The sequence below is a fragment of the Toxorhynchites rutilus genome, chromosome 1 (assembly GCF_029784135.1).
Source record: "Toxorhynchites rutilus septentrionalis strain SRP chromosome 1, ASM2978413v1, whole genome shotgun sequence".
NCBI classification, from domain to species: domain Eukaryota; kingdom Metazoa; phylum Arthropoda; class Insecta; order Diptera; family Culicidae; genus Toxorhynchites; species Toxorhynchites rutilus.
This window is the reverse complement of record NC_073744.1, coordinates 15,605,769-15,620,800: the sequence shown is the minus strand read 5'-3', so window position 1 is coordinate 15,620,800 and position 15,032 is coordinate 15,605,769. Positions and strand designations below refer to the sequence as shown.

General features: G+C 41.1%; 1 protein-coding gene across 1 annotated transcript; it reads left to right on the top strand.

Annotated features, from left to right (window-relative positions):
* Positions 1 to 2,561: 2,561 nt before the first annotated feature.
* Positions 2,562 to 13,821, top strand: LOC129763766 (uncharacterized). Its single transcript, XM_055762916.1, has 3 exons — positions 2,562 to 2,715; positions 2,858 to 5,122; positions 12,338 to 13,821. Exons 1-3 carry the CDS (start codon positions 2,675 to 2,677, stop codon positions 13,548 to 13,550), a joined length of 3,519 nt encoding a protein of 1,172 aa, XP_055618891.1. The 5' UTR covers positions 2,562 to 2,674; the 3' UTR covers positions 13,551 to 13,821.
* The last annotated feature ends 1,211 nt before the right edge of the window (positions 13,822 to 15,032 follow it).

Genomic DNA, 15,032 nt, shown 5'->3' with positions numbered 1-15,032 from the left:
TAGACCGACTCGTATACTTACTCGCACCATCTGAACCCGGCTTAACTTTATGAATGTTTCCATAAGCCACTTCTGTCAACAAGCGGTGTTTCCATCAGGGGTTAGACATTAATTGAATATAGGCTAACCAAAATCAATATCAATATGGCGTCATTTGTTTACCAACATATCATTTGCGAGGATTGAAATCACGGAGATGGTAAAAATAAAGAAAAATACGCTGCTTTATTTCTAACTGCATGAGCCATTTTCATATTTCGGTTTCACATGGAGGTGTTCACATTTAACATGGAGTTTAAAGTTAGCCACTATTCGACTATATAATCGGACCGAGTTGTAAACAACAGTGATTGACTGAACCAAAATGTCAGTGAACCGCAGCAATATTGGGTACACTGGCAATATGAGGGATTTCTCGCGTAACTTTTGAAAAGGTCCTATGTAACAAATGTAAACAAATCGTGTTAATGGATGCACGCTATTAGTTTTCAATCATTGAATGTATTACAAAAACAATCGTTCACGTATCTATCTTCTTCATCTTTTTGTCGCCGATACAAAAAATATCCAATGTACAGATTCGAATTTTAAGCACCCGGCTGTTACTTCGGACGCCACTTTCCTCCGACGGCCGAAACGTCTGAAGTAACATAGCAGTTAATACAACTCGCAGTCGTATTTCGGTCGTTTTGGAATTTGTTTCTTACAGGTGTTGTTATCGATTTCAGTGCAATTCAACGAGTGATAACAATAATAATCAGTCTTTAGAACGAAATGCTGATATTTGGATTGTTGTTTATTAGTTAGTTTCAAATTTTTATAGTGCAACGTAATATGTCCAATGTGCAAACGCGGGCAGTCAAAACGTCCAATGTAACATTTTTCGCTCCGAGGCTTCAACCTTAATCTCAAATCACGGAACAATAGTTAGGATTGGTTTTACGGAGTTATTCTTGACAGCTAGTGGTGAAAACAGTGATAAAGATTGATAGCTTTTAAGACAATTCGCGAAATAATGTTCGGGTCTTCAACTACGTTTTTCTCAAGTTGGCGAAAATGTTACATTGGACCTTTTTAAAAGTTACGCGAGATTTGATGTTTTAGTCATACCTCTGGTTTCCATAAGCCACCATCACTTTCTTCAGTGTATTAAGTTCGCGTCGACTTGCATGCAATTCGAATTCACCTGAAACCAAACTGAAACACTTGACATGTTTTGGGCCAGCGACAGAGATGCCAGGTTTGAAGATGTCTTCATTTTGAAGACATTTGACTTACTGTGAAGACATTTGATTTTGTGAAGACATCATATGAATATATGAGAAAACACTTCAATATGATAGCGTACGTGATTTTTTGAGAGATATTTTTTTCCACTAAATTCTAACTATTGGCCGAAAATATGGTCAAAAAAAGTAGGGCTTTTGTCTCAGTGTCATTCGCTCGATTTTTTTATCTGTGTCAGTTGTTCACTTTTGTTCTTAGTAATCAACGGAGACTTTTGTCTCGGGGTTCTTCACTTGCTTTTTTCAAACCTTTTCAAGCAGAAAATCCACAAGCATTCAGTAAAATTTTAACAACAAAGCGACTTTTACTTCAAATTCTGGAGAACATCAAGCGGTCTTTTTTTTTTATTATCTGTATACAATTTTGGAAGAATGTTGGAAGTGAGAATTGAACTCGTGATCTTCAGCGTGAGAGGCTTGGATGTTACCACTACGCCAGATCGGCTCCATCAAGCGGTCTGAATACATATTGTCTCTAGAAGACATTAGTTGATTTGCGCTCGAGAATTCGAATGATTGTGACATTGTATTTTTAGAACATTGGGCCTAAACTATACATTAGATTAGCCTAGATTAACCTTTCCGGTTATCCGTTTCAATAATTAGTTTTATGGATATGGTTGCTTCAAAACTTATATAAACAAATTGAGTTCCGTTTTTGTGGTAGAACTGGTACATTCGATCAATCAACGGTTTATCAAGTAAATTATCATTTCTAAACTCATAAAATTTAGTGCGCATGTTCTTTGGTTACATTTATTGAAATAAACTTCAAAATCTCAAGGTATGTTTTATAACAATATCTATTAGAACAATCATTGAATAAGCTATCAAACTTTGTTCAAAAGTAAGTTGTGGATTTTAGTTTCTATTATCTTCGCTTATTTTTCGTCGGCCTATTTCCGCCGCTTCAGTGCCAATCACCGACATCAGGGAGGTGTCTCCACCTGTTCCTACCTATCAGACTCAACAACTCATAAGCCGGGCCAACTTCTTTTACTTCCCCTCCGAAGGAAGACGTAACCAGAGATTTTTCGCCTCAGAAAATCCCAACGACGCCAGCTGGGATTGAACCCAGACCGATCGGATTGTGAGGCTGTTACGCTAACCACACAACCACTGGCGCCATCAAGATTTTAGTTTCCTCCGATATGATTGTGAAGACATTTGAAGTAATTTTTTCGTACCATGTGAAGATATTCGAAAAAATCACCTGGCATCCCTGGCCACCGAACAGTTTTTCTTTCAACAAAAAAAAAACTGTTGTCAAGATGCTGTCAGTTCGTTCCGCTGTAAATCATACAGAGAGGAAGCAAACTGATACAAAAATCGCATTCGCATCGTTGTAAAGACGAAAATTCGGTGGAAAAAGCAGCACTATTCGAGCGATGGATGTTTCCCAGTCGCTCGGGGATGATTTGCTGGATGTGTAAGTAATGTTGGCCCTCGGATTGGCTTCCAGCAAGCCCGACCAGCTAGTGATTTTACGCTAATCCACTCCGTTTTCCATGTTTCATTGCGTCTTCTACACACAACAAAAAACAACACGCATACGAACGCACCTTGCGTAGTCCAAATGGCGATCCGGCAACGTATTGCAGGTTGTGCTTGTCCGATATCGACGTGGAAGAACTATTTCCCGATGGCCAGGGACCGCGACAAGAGCTAATTGAGCGCATTCATGAGTGCACCGGTATTTTGATCACCCTGGACGAGGACTATCCGTCGTCGGTATGTTGGATGTGTTCCCTCTCGTTGGAGGAGTTTCAGTGCTTTCGGGAGCGATGCCATCGTTACGATATTCTGATACGTCGGAAAAGGAAGGAGCTTTGTCTGGGTGGAACAATCGCTGCGGTGAACCATGGCTATGAAGTGGTTATGGAGGATGACGATGATGATCCGGATCAGGACGATCCAGAAGGACCATTGCTTCGTATTTCCTCGATCCAGGAACGATTTGATGCGATCGAAGATGATTTGTCCAATGAAAGTTTGTTGGAACCTTCGTCCTATCAGCCAGTGGAGAGAGATATGAAACCAGATCAAGAAACGTTGACTGCTTACGCGGAGCATTTCAAAGCAGCCGGTAATGCATCCGCTGGGCGCGACACTAACCATGACGATCCTGAACGACCATTCAAGTGTACTCTCTGCACGCGAACCTTTAAAAATCGTGCGAACCTCTGGGAGCACAACCGACTCCACACGGGTTTGATGCCTTTTTCATGCAACGATTGTGGAACCACTTTCAGTAGGTATAAATCACTGATGGCGCATAAGGAAAAATATCATTCGAAGAACTCAACCGAGGATCCGCCGCTGAGACTGAAGTGCAACTTCTGTCCCCGTGTTTTCCCTCGTAAAGGAGATCGTACACAACACATGAAGATGGGTCATCCGGATCAGTATGATCCCAGCGAGAAAGCAGCTGGAGACACACCAACGCCTTCCCTTCCCCAGGAGAGATCGACCCCTTCAGCTAGGCGTGTTAGTGCGGCGACGTCCGAAAGCATTAGCGTGAAAAAAGCAAACCCAAGTCCCGTGACGAACTCTGTGGTGGCGCGCTTCTGCTGTAATATGTGCCTAAGCAGTTTCGAGACGGCTGAACTTCTGGAGGAGCATGTAGGATTAATGCACCCGAAAGATGGCATATTGACTTGTCCGTACTGTCCCAAGACCTTTAAAGCGAGACCAACTCTACGCATGCATATACTCAATCACCAGGGCAAACTTCCGTACAAATGTGACGACTGTGGCTCGCGCTTCGATCGCAGATTCTATCTCGTGAAGCATCGGGAACGGTACCATACGGGAGAAAACCGTAAAGTTATCCACTGTCGGTTCCGATGTAAGTTCTGTCCTCGTCTGTTTCAGCGTAAGATCGATCGCAAAACGCATACCCGCATGGTGCACTCGAAGGAGATCCGAGTAAAAAAGGAGAAGGTCGATCAAATTCTGAACGATACTCGAACAAAGGAAGATGACGATGACGATGAAGAGGAGGAGCAAGTAGTGGTGGTGAAACGTGAAAAATCACCAGTTCCGAAAATGAGGAAGTCTCTTCCTGCGAATCCCAGCAATGAATGCGTCCATTGTGGAGAACACTTTCCAACCGCAGCTATGCTCCGCGAACATATTGATGACCAGCATCTGAAAAAGGGGAAGGATGTGAAGCCTGTGCTTTCGAAGGTGGCGAAGAAAACAAATTCAGCCAAAACGACACTGAGCGCAAAACGTCCCTACAAGTGTCCGTATTGTCCGAAAACGTTCACACAGAATTATGTCATGAAGGAACACACGTTCATCCACACCGGATCGCTACGTTACCGATGCGACGAGTGCTTGGCCATGTTCAATCGTCCCCACTACCTGCGGCAACACAAGCTCAAATATCATTCCTTGAACTCCAATTTTCGGGCGCTTAAGTGCCGTTTCTGTTCGCGAAGTTTCGTCCGCAAGCAGGACATCAAAATCCATGAGAGGATCGCTCATGATGTAATCGATGAGAGCGAGCCCGCGGAGCGAGAAATTCTGGACGATAGTTTCAACGGGAGCGCAGATAATACGCTTGACTATGAGGGCGGAAGTAAAGACGGGGGCAAACGTGACCGTATCACCGGTTACCGGAAAAAGACGGAGGTTGGAAGAAAGGATCCGGTGGAAGATGATGACATTGAGGAAATTGATGATGAGAACGATGAGGACTATGTGGTAGATGACGACGAATACGATGAGGAGGAAGGAGATGATGGGGCGAGCGAGATCGACGGGGACGATGACGATGAGGACAATGGTGGCATCACTGATAATGGAACCGAGGATAATAGAATATCAAAGTAAGTACTGATATCTGAAACCGATATCGCAGTATTTATAATTTTTTAGCTAGTTGACCCGACGAAATTCGTCCCGCCAAAATATTTTTTTTAATATGAATTCTTTCGAACATTCACGTTTTCTCACAAAGCAAACGTTCGTGGGTTCAATCACAGAACTCTCAATTGATTGATCTTCTGATTGGTTCTTGACCATTTCTTTTGACGTCTAACCGCAATATATAGGGGTAAAATGAAAACCTAAACACAGAACATGCAGGAAAAAATAAAAGATTTCGAATGCTTATAACTCGGAAATTTTTTACTGGATCGGAAAGATGTGTGCATCAATTGATAGGAAATATTTCTACGCATCTATCACAGCATTTTATAATGTCATTTTTCCTGAGATAAGCTATTGAATAACTGTAAAATGTCAAGCGCTACAGAATACAGAAAAGTGAATTTTCATTTTCGAAGCGCGTTTTCTACCTAAAAAATCTGTCGTCATTTTCGCTTCACACAAAAAGAAACACGAAGCTTATTTCCGCAAACATGAATCCAATTGGATTAACAGCGATGTCATTGTAAAGCAAATGGGAATTTTACGAACTTTCTCTCAAAGCTTCTCAAAAAATTCAAAAAAAAATTCTCATCATAACATTGATCTACCAGTAGAGATGAATACAATAGAATAAAGACGATTCCAATCGGACCATTCCTTCCTTGGGTTTTTTGACGTAGAACTACGTCTTTCATTAAGGGTGCCAAATCAGAAAACAGGTCACGTTTTCATGACATAAAGTTAACGATAATAACTATTTTTGCCGCGAACGAATTCAGACGATTCACATACCAAACGAATCTGAAATTCCCTAAGCATTGTTTTTCATGCTATATATTACAATCCCCTGGTGTGTAAACGGTTTAAATTGATGAAAACTAGAAACATTTCCATTTTCCCATATATTTGTCATTTGTGAGCTCCTCTACCCATGCCGTCAATAACGAGCAACTTATCGGGATCAACAAAGTGGAACGATTTAAAGTATCCGTGAACAAAGAAAAGAAGAAGAAGAAGAACGAAAGGAAATATTTGCCTAGAGCATAAATATTGGATCTCGCTGAGGCTGTCTTTAGAGGCGAATGAACTGGAAAGTTTAAAGCCTCTTCAAAACAAAGAAAGTCAAGGCTGACTTTCAGCATCGTTCTAGATACGAAGCAATGAACATCGCTTGTTCATCACATGTCTTCGTTTCGGATTGAGCTGTAGACGCAACCAAATTACTTACTCGCTGATGTCTCGCCACACAATTGTGTGGAGAATCATCAAACTAGGCTATCATCGGCTCATCAAGAAAATAATTGTTCAGGAATTTTGTATGTGATTTGGTTTCGCATGACAGTAGCAAAACTAATTCGACCAAGGATGACAGCTAAGCTAATCGAGACCGGAAATATTAATAAGTGATAGACGCACTGAGATCTTGCATATTCCCCCACGAAGGTATGACTTTCTTAATGAAGCTCCTTGCCTTTTTTGGTTCAGCAAATCAAATCTCGACAAGCATAAGAACGCCCTTTCCAAGAATCTTCAGTCTTTGCCGAATTCGTGTACTGCATTGACACATTAATTGTTCCAAAGTTTCAGCTTCGAAATTACAGAAACGACATTCATCATCTGTCAGTTTTATAATTTTTTTATATTTTGGAAAAAAAAAATCTGTCAGTTTTTCGATTTTTAAGGTGATACCTGCTCGGAAAGTGTCGAGTCAATAGACCGGTTAATGTACTCAAATCTGCTCTATTCAAGGTGAGTAGGCTGCGTGTTCTTCTGTTACAAGATGTGATAAATAATTTGGATTGTCTTGGTGTTGAAAGAGCCCTCCAGTTGGTTTCAATCATTGATATTTCCCAGGTTTTGAGCTCAGATTTAATGCATGATGTAGATAATCCATTACGTAAAATTTAAAAAAGAAAATGTAACTTTCAGAGTACTAGCTCGAGTTTTCCCATGTTTTTCATTATACGTTGCGACGGTACATGGAAATTTAATATCTTGTGAGTAAACGATTAGAGTTTGGTTGAAATTACTTGATGGAAAGTGTGCGAAAATGATCATTTTCTGCTTACTGTTCCGGAAAATTATTGAATTTTTTTGCATGTCGGGCGAGGGGCGAGGGAAGGAGATGGAGGAAGTACGCGCCATTGTGGCAGCCATTTGTGGCTTCCTTCCACCTTCACCTCAAGAGCTGCTTGGCTGTCTGAGAAGATACATACAGTCTTCAGAAGGCAACGCGGTGCTGATATGTAACAAGTTTGAATGACAAGTTTTAATCTGATTTGCTTTCTATGTTGAGTTTTTTTTTCTTCACACAAGCGTATACGGTTGGTATGAAGGCGCGCTTTGTTTTTATGCTTTGCTTAGAACGAGCGAAGACAAAACGGGCGCTAAAATTTTATGAGTGTGTATAACATGAGGCGCGCATCACACAAGTGAGAAGCGATGTTTAGTATCCGAATTATGCAATATGTTAATTCGGCGTTCTCATGTTTATAAATTTGGTACCAAATGAACCCAGCGTTGTTTAAGAAGACTGGATTAATTCATTTATTTTGGCTTAACGTCTTCACAACACTATAAGCACCATGAAAAATATGAAATTTTTGCGATTTTTTCAAAGAGAATTTCTATGATTCATCGGATATCACAGTTTTATTAGGTATATATTAGTTAATAAACAAAAAATAAATTGTTGCTAATTGGACTGCCCCCTGTATAGCTGCAACCGGTTTGTTGAACTCTTGTAGCCAAAACCTCGTAAACTGGTGGGAGTTCTGCAAGTTTATTTGTGGGCCGATTTAAACCAATTGTTTTTTTACGCAATCTTGGATATATAATGGAAAGTTATGGAAAATTCTGAAATCTTTATTGCAACCTAGTAATAGCAACCCGCGGTCCATAACCTTCAATGGCACTTTTGAACAATCTGAACAAGCTATAGCATCTAAGTTTAACGAATATTTTGTCAATATCTATCGAGGAGAATCTGGAAAGATGTTATCGTTGCTGAAAAATAATCTGCCAGTTCCCTTGGAATAGAAAATTACATTCAAGCGAAAGAGTTTATTATGTTTTCTATCCATATAATACTGCGACCAAAAACATTTGGTTTTGTGGTTTTTTAATCAAGTGCGATCAACGTAAGACCACGTCTTTCGGCAATTTATTAGAGGTGCAATGAATCTTTAGAAGGAATTCCCGTTCTACGCGCACTGGCAAACCATGCTTACTCAACTATTTCTCAAACGAAAAATGGGTGTTGTGAGAAAGGATGAGCGAACGCAAAAATTATGTCGAGTGATTTGATGCAACAGATACTTTGTCTATTGGAAATGGAATACATCATATCACAATACAAGCAATGTATTATTTTTTTTTTTTTATCCGTATTATAGTGATTTTCAACTCATTTGGCTGGTTCGTCACTTTTTACCTCCATTTTTGGAAGAATGTCGGGAGTGAGAATTGAACTCGTGACCTTTAGCGTGAGAGGCATGGATGTTACCACTACGCCAGATCGCCTCCACGAATGTATTATGTATTATACAACTTCCGTGTGATTGCTTCTTTTGCTGAATATTGTGCTTTCAACGTAACGCTCTCGTTTTCGAAGAATTGATTCAGATTCAAATGAAAAAAATGTTCACTAAATTAACGATAGTCCTACGTCACCCTTGCGATTATACCACAGATATAACCCACTTCCTGTTTTTGATGCAAAAACAGAAGCAAATTATTCTGAAGCATGACACCTACATATTTGGTTCGTTTTGCCGATCCGATCGGCCTGTACCAGGCGGCATATTAGGTTCGTTATATAATGTGAACGCCCCATCGGGTGCACAAAACCGTCACGAACACACGAAGCACAATGCCGTCAACGCGAATTTACTTCGTTTTGTTTTGGTTCGACTTTTTTCGATCCGGATCGACTTGTTTCGGGTTGGGTTCGGTATGATTCGAATCGGTTTTCGGCAGCGCTCTTGTCGTAAACCATTATATCTGGACGGTTGTGGTGGATCGAGAGGTCGGTCAGAACAATGCGATCCCAGTACAGCTTGAAATGGTAATTTTCCAGGACAGGTACAGGTCGATACCGGTAGTTGGGTACGTTGTCTTCCAATAGACCACATTGGAGCGTCCGTTGTCGATGAACAATGCGGGCCACGTTGTTGTAGCGCTCGGTGTAGGCAACGTTGGCCAAAACGGGATAGCATCCCATAATGTGCTCTATGTTTTCACCTGGCACCTGGCACATCCTACAAATGTCATCAACGTTTTGATGGATTGTCCTGGATGGCCATCATGTCGGCTTCTACCACTGAAGAGAGTTTACCACGCGTTAGCTACAGATTACACTCTGTCCAACTTCTATAAGACCATGTGATGATCTTACTGCTTTGTGTCAGTGTAAACAAACAACGCTTCAATTTATATTCTAGTGTATTTGTATTGGTAACTATCACACACTGCATGATTTTCATATGTGTGTGTGCAAGAGTTGCGCGTAAGCAAATGTTTATGTATTTTTCAAGTGTCAAGTTTCTATAAGACCAGTTACGTTTTCCGTTGTTTTTAGTTAGTTTGATTGATAAATCTAGAAAATGCCGAAAGGAAAAGTGCTCACAGTTAGAGAAAAAGGACAAATCGATGCATTTCACCAAGAAAATGTTGAAATTAGATAAATTGCTCGTCGGATTGAACGATCCCATCAAGTAGTTCTCAACTATTTGACGAATCCTCAAGGATGCGGTAAAAAGAAGAGAGCTTCACGTGAGTCAAAGCTCTCTGACCGGGATAAGTGGAAAATAATTATAACAGCTTCGAATACTTCAAAATAGCTTATGCAAATAAAGCAATCTTTTAATTTAAATGTTTCACGGGAGACAATTCGTCAAATTTTGGTAAAAAGTCCTTACATAAAGAGGGCTAAAAAGGTTAAAGCTCCTAATCTTACACCATCTCACATCGAAAGACGTCTGAGTTTTGCCAAAGATCACATGAATCAACATGTCATGACATGGTATGTCAGGACAAAGAACGTTTTCAAAAGAATACATTTTGTTATATACCATTTTGTTATAGGAAGTTCTTCCATTATTTTTTTTTACTTTTAACCCTGCTAGGTTATCTTCAATGACGAAAAAAAGTTCAATTAGGATGGTCTTGGTGGTTTCAACGGGTATTGGGGTGATTTATGAAAGAAGGAACGGTATTTTTCAACCAGGAATTTTGGTGGAGACTCGTGCATGGTTTGGGTGGGATTCTGTGCAACTGGAAAACTTGAGATAGCTTCACATCATTCAAGAATTACATACATGTTCTGCAATCCTCTGTCCTACCGTTTTTGCGTGGATATCGTCACAAAAAATTCACATTCCAGTAAAACAATGCTAATATTCATACCCGCAAGGAAACTAAGCAATGGATTAGGGATCAAAAACTCAATTTTTTGGACTGACTGGCTCGCTCTCAAGACTTGAATCCTGTTCTGAAGGAAGCGATGCACCACGATTGAAAAGCTCAAGGTCGCAATTTCGGAAAAATGGAAAAATATAGAGAAATCCGTTCAGTAAAATTTGGTAAATGGTATCCTAACACCAGGTTATTAGCTGACATGGCGAGGGTGCCAATTATTTACATGTAAATCAGCCGATCGGTTTAAATTTTTGATAATTGATAATACTTATGAATTTTGAAACGGTCTTATAGAAACTGGACAGTCGAAATTATCATATTTAAGCACATTAAATAAACAAACAACTCTTTCGAACGAAATTCACGTTAAATATACTTTATTCTAAACATTCTACAATGTATGAATGTATCTTGTTGAAATTCTAACTGTTTGTATTGCAACGAAACATAATCAGGGTGGTCTTATAGAAGTTGGACAGAGTGTAGATGCAGCCTTGTCGACGTGTGGCCGATCCAGTTGATGGCGGTGCGCACCATGCACTGCCTTCTGCTTCCAAGCTGCAATCTTCTCCTCCACTGTCTGCAGATTGCAGTTGGGCTGGTACTCCCCTTGTACCAAGTGCAGAGCGCTCTATCCTCTGTCAGCGACGCAGACAGCCCGGTATAGCGCGTTCTGTGAAGTACTCGCAGTTGTCGTACTTGAAATGTCGACGATTCTTAACTCCTTTTTTGCGTGGTAGTGATACTCTCTCCAGTGTCGATTGAGGATGGTGCATTCCGGCCTCTTTGAATGCTTCCCTCATCTTGCTCTTAAGGTCTTCTTCCAGGTCAATTTTGCTCCGCTTGACTACTCCAAAAATTGAAGGTCAGCCGGGGAACCGTGAATGCGTTGATCGCGAATACCGTATTCCTCGCGTTCAGGAAAGTCTTCAGGACATTGTTCACTCAACTCATGAACTTGTCTCTCAGCTCCGTCTTGATGTCGGAGTGGCGAATTCCGGTGAGCTGTCGGAATCCGAGATATTTGTAAGATTCGCTAGGAACCGTGTTCTGATAAATTCGTCGCTATAGACCTCGCAGCCTCCGGATTCGGTAAGTTGTTCTTTCAGCAGATGAACACAGCGGCACTTCTCGAGGCCGAACTCCATGCGGATGTCCTTGGTTATTTCTTCGACAACCTGGACCCTACCCTTACCATTAAACGCTGACGTGAACCAGCGTAGACCTTGAGATCGTCCATGTAGAATGTGTGGGTCACTTCTTCGTGAGCGCCGTCCCCATACCTTATTTTATAGCCATGATTCTATTGAGCATCCTACTGAGGAGGTTTAGTGCCAGACAAAACCAAAGCGGTCTGTTTTTTCTTTATATAGATTTGAAACTAATCTATTTTTTCTCAGCGCCTTATCACGAACGTCATTTCACGGTGAAAACGAAATGATTTGTATGCAAGGTTATATACATTCCGTTTCGTTTTTCGCCGTGAAGTGTTCGTTCGTGATCAGGCCCTCAATTTTTGGTAACAATAAAGTTCAAATTTCTGCTCAATACAATAAATTATTTCTGCGTAACGCTCGGATTTGTTATTTGATGAATTGTAGCTTCGTATACCGTTTTAGGTAAACTTTGTTCACCCCGTTCTTGGGTGCTGTATCGAAATCATATTTAAATCAAGAAGATCCACAGTATCTCACTTTATCTGCCAATTTTCTCAATGATTGAAACAACCAATTCGTACTTACTTTTCGCTGCAGCTCGGCTGAGGATCCGGAAATTCGTGACGTGGTGGTAACGCTGGAGCGCATCCCTCAGGACGTTTTGCAATCTTTGGACAACTCCAACGAGGACGATTGCGCGGAGTCCAATGCTGAGTCGAACGACAACGACGGAGAGGACGATGACCAGTCTACAAGCGATCGATCGGCGGGAAAACCACGGCTCAATGTCGGCATAACACTGCACCGCTGTCCGAAGTGTTTCAAGGTGTTCAAGACACGCAAATCGTTGAATCATCACATGATCTACCACCAGAGTCAGTTGCCGTTTTCGTGCGATGAATGCGGGGTGCAGTTCGCCCGCAATCGGCCGCTTCAGGTGCACAAAAAGCGCTACCACTCGGAAGATGCTCCCTACGTTGGTCAGCGATTCAGTTGCGATTACTGTCCGAGAATCTTTCTTCGCGATCGGGACAAGATCTTTCACCAGAGAACCGTACACATCATGGAGCGGAATGTGCTCCGCGATGAAGGCACACCGGAATTGAAAAAAGCAAAAATAAAAAGACGAATGGATTTCGTTTGTATCGTTTGTTGTCAGCGCTTCCTGACAGAGAAGACCTGCCAGCGTCACATTAATGATTTTCATCCCGCGGAAGCATTGCCCAAAAGTTCTACACCAGTGTCAACTGAGCTAGCAACTCCGAAAATGGACCCAGACATGGAACAACTCGAGGACCCTAAGCAGACCATTTCGCCACTTCCAGCGTCGACACCGCCACAGCCGCCACCACTATCGCTTTTTAATGCCGGCGTGAAACCGTACAGACTGTGTCGCTGCACAACGTGTGTGGCAATCTTCAAAGACCAAGACAACTGGACAGCCCACATCAGGACTCACTCGAATGTACGTCCGCATCACTGTGAGCCATGTCTACTGAAACGAAAAAGTCGTACGAACCGCAAAATAACCTCAGTTGGCTTCAAGTGCCAGTACTGTCCGAAGGTATTCAACAAAGCGAGTTCTTTGCGTGTGCATCAACGGCTGCACACCTCGGAACTGCGTTTCCCCTGCGATGAGTGCGGCATGATGTACGATCGCTACCGATTGCTGCAGGCCCACAAGGAACGCTACCACTCCGAGGACGCGATGCAGACTCCTCTGGAAACCTTCCGTTGTGTGTACTGTCCGAGGACCTTCATGCGGCAGCGTGACTGCAACTATCACCAGGAATCGGTGCATGCGATGTGATGCAGTGGCGTCACTATTTTCCCTCGGAACATTTGATGGTGAAGTATTTTAAGTATTATAGTGAATACATAAAGCAACACAACAGAAAATTTTTATTATTATGCAGACTATTTTAAATGCTTTTTTTTAGTTTTCTTTTTCAATATATAGACTATGTTATGATTTGTGATAAGGAGAATTTCATGGTACCAGACGACACATTTATATCATCCTTCCTTCAGAGAAACTATTCTGTACTCTCCCTCAAAATTCCTGCTTAATACTTAATAAAATTAAGTAAGATCTGATGATGTAAAGTGCAAATTGTTGTACTTCTGTGACTCTTATGACTTTGTTTCCGAACTCCTGATGAAATGGTTTCACCTTCTCCTGATTATAGATGTGGTGTTAGTGCTCCCGTGGCCGAGTGGTTAGCGTCAAACCTAACATGCCGGGGGTTCGGGTTCGATTCCCGTTCTGGTCGGGGAAGTTTTTCTTCAAAGAAATTTCCTCTGACTTGCACTGTGGTCACGCATATTCTAGAGCTTTCCACTCAGAATGCATTCAAGGTGTGTTATTTGGCATAGAAATCTCAACTAAGTACTAATGAAAATGACGCAAGTAATACTACGTTGAGACGGCGGAGTTCCTCTAGGAATGTTAGTGCCATATAAGAAGAAGAAGAAGAAGATGTGGTATTTCTATATCATGCTGAAGAATTACAGTAAACATTCGCTAACTGGGCGAAAAGGGAAGACCAGTCATCGGCATTCGCGTTTTAACTGATCCGGCAGGTAAAACGTCAAATAAAATCGAGGGAAACTTCAATGAATTGTTTGATTCGCGTTGATCATGAAATTGGATAAACCAAAGCTTTCCAATGGAAGTTTCGCATTGAGTGCAACAACAGGTATGACATATAATTTGAGGAAATTATTTTTCTGTAATTTAATCAATGTTTTTGTCATGCGAATATAATGTCAATTTTCATAACATTTCAAATTACATTCGAATGCCCCTCATAGCAAATCTTCCATTAGAATATGGCGTCGATTGTTTACGAAATTCTGCTTTTTAACTGGTTCAAGGACCAGTTAACGTTCGCCCAGTAAAAAAGCAGACAAGTTAAACCAGGACCTGTTAGCGAAAGATTACTGTACAATTGCCAATAAATTTATATTAAAGTTTGTTCATTTACTCTAAGATAAGCCAAAGAGCGGTGATGTGGTCTACTCATTATATGCGAATGAAAATTATATTTTTACGTTCTTGGTGCCTGTCCATTGCTTTGCTGATAATTGAATTCAATTCCATCACAGCGAATGTTCTGAACATCGAGAATGATTAGAGGTGAATGAACTGTAAAGTTCAAAGCCTCTTGAAAACAAAGACGCAAGCAAGCAAGAAAGATCCTTCTCCATGTTCGACTAATATATTGGTGCGATGAAATGTATCTAGGAATTGTTCATCTCTAATTTGTTCAAACTGTTCATAGACCAGGTA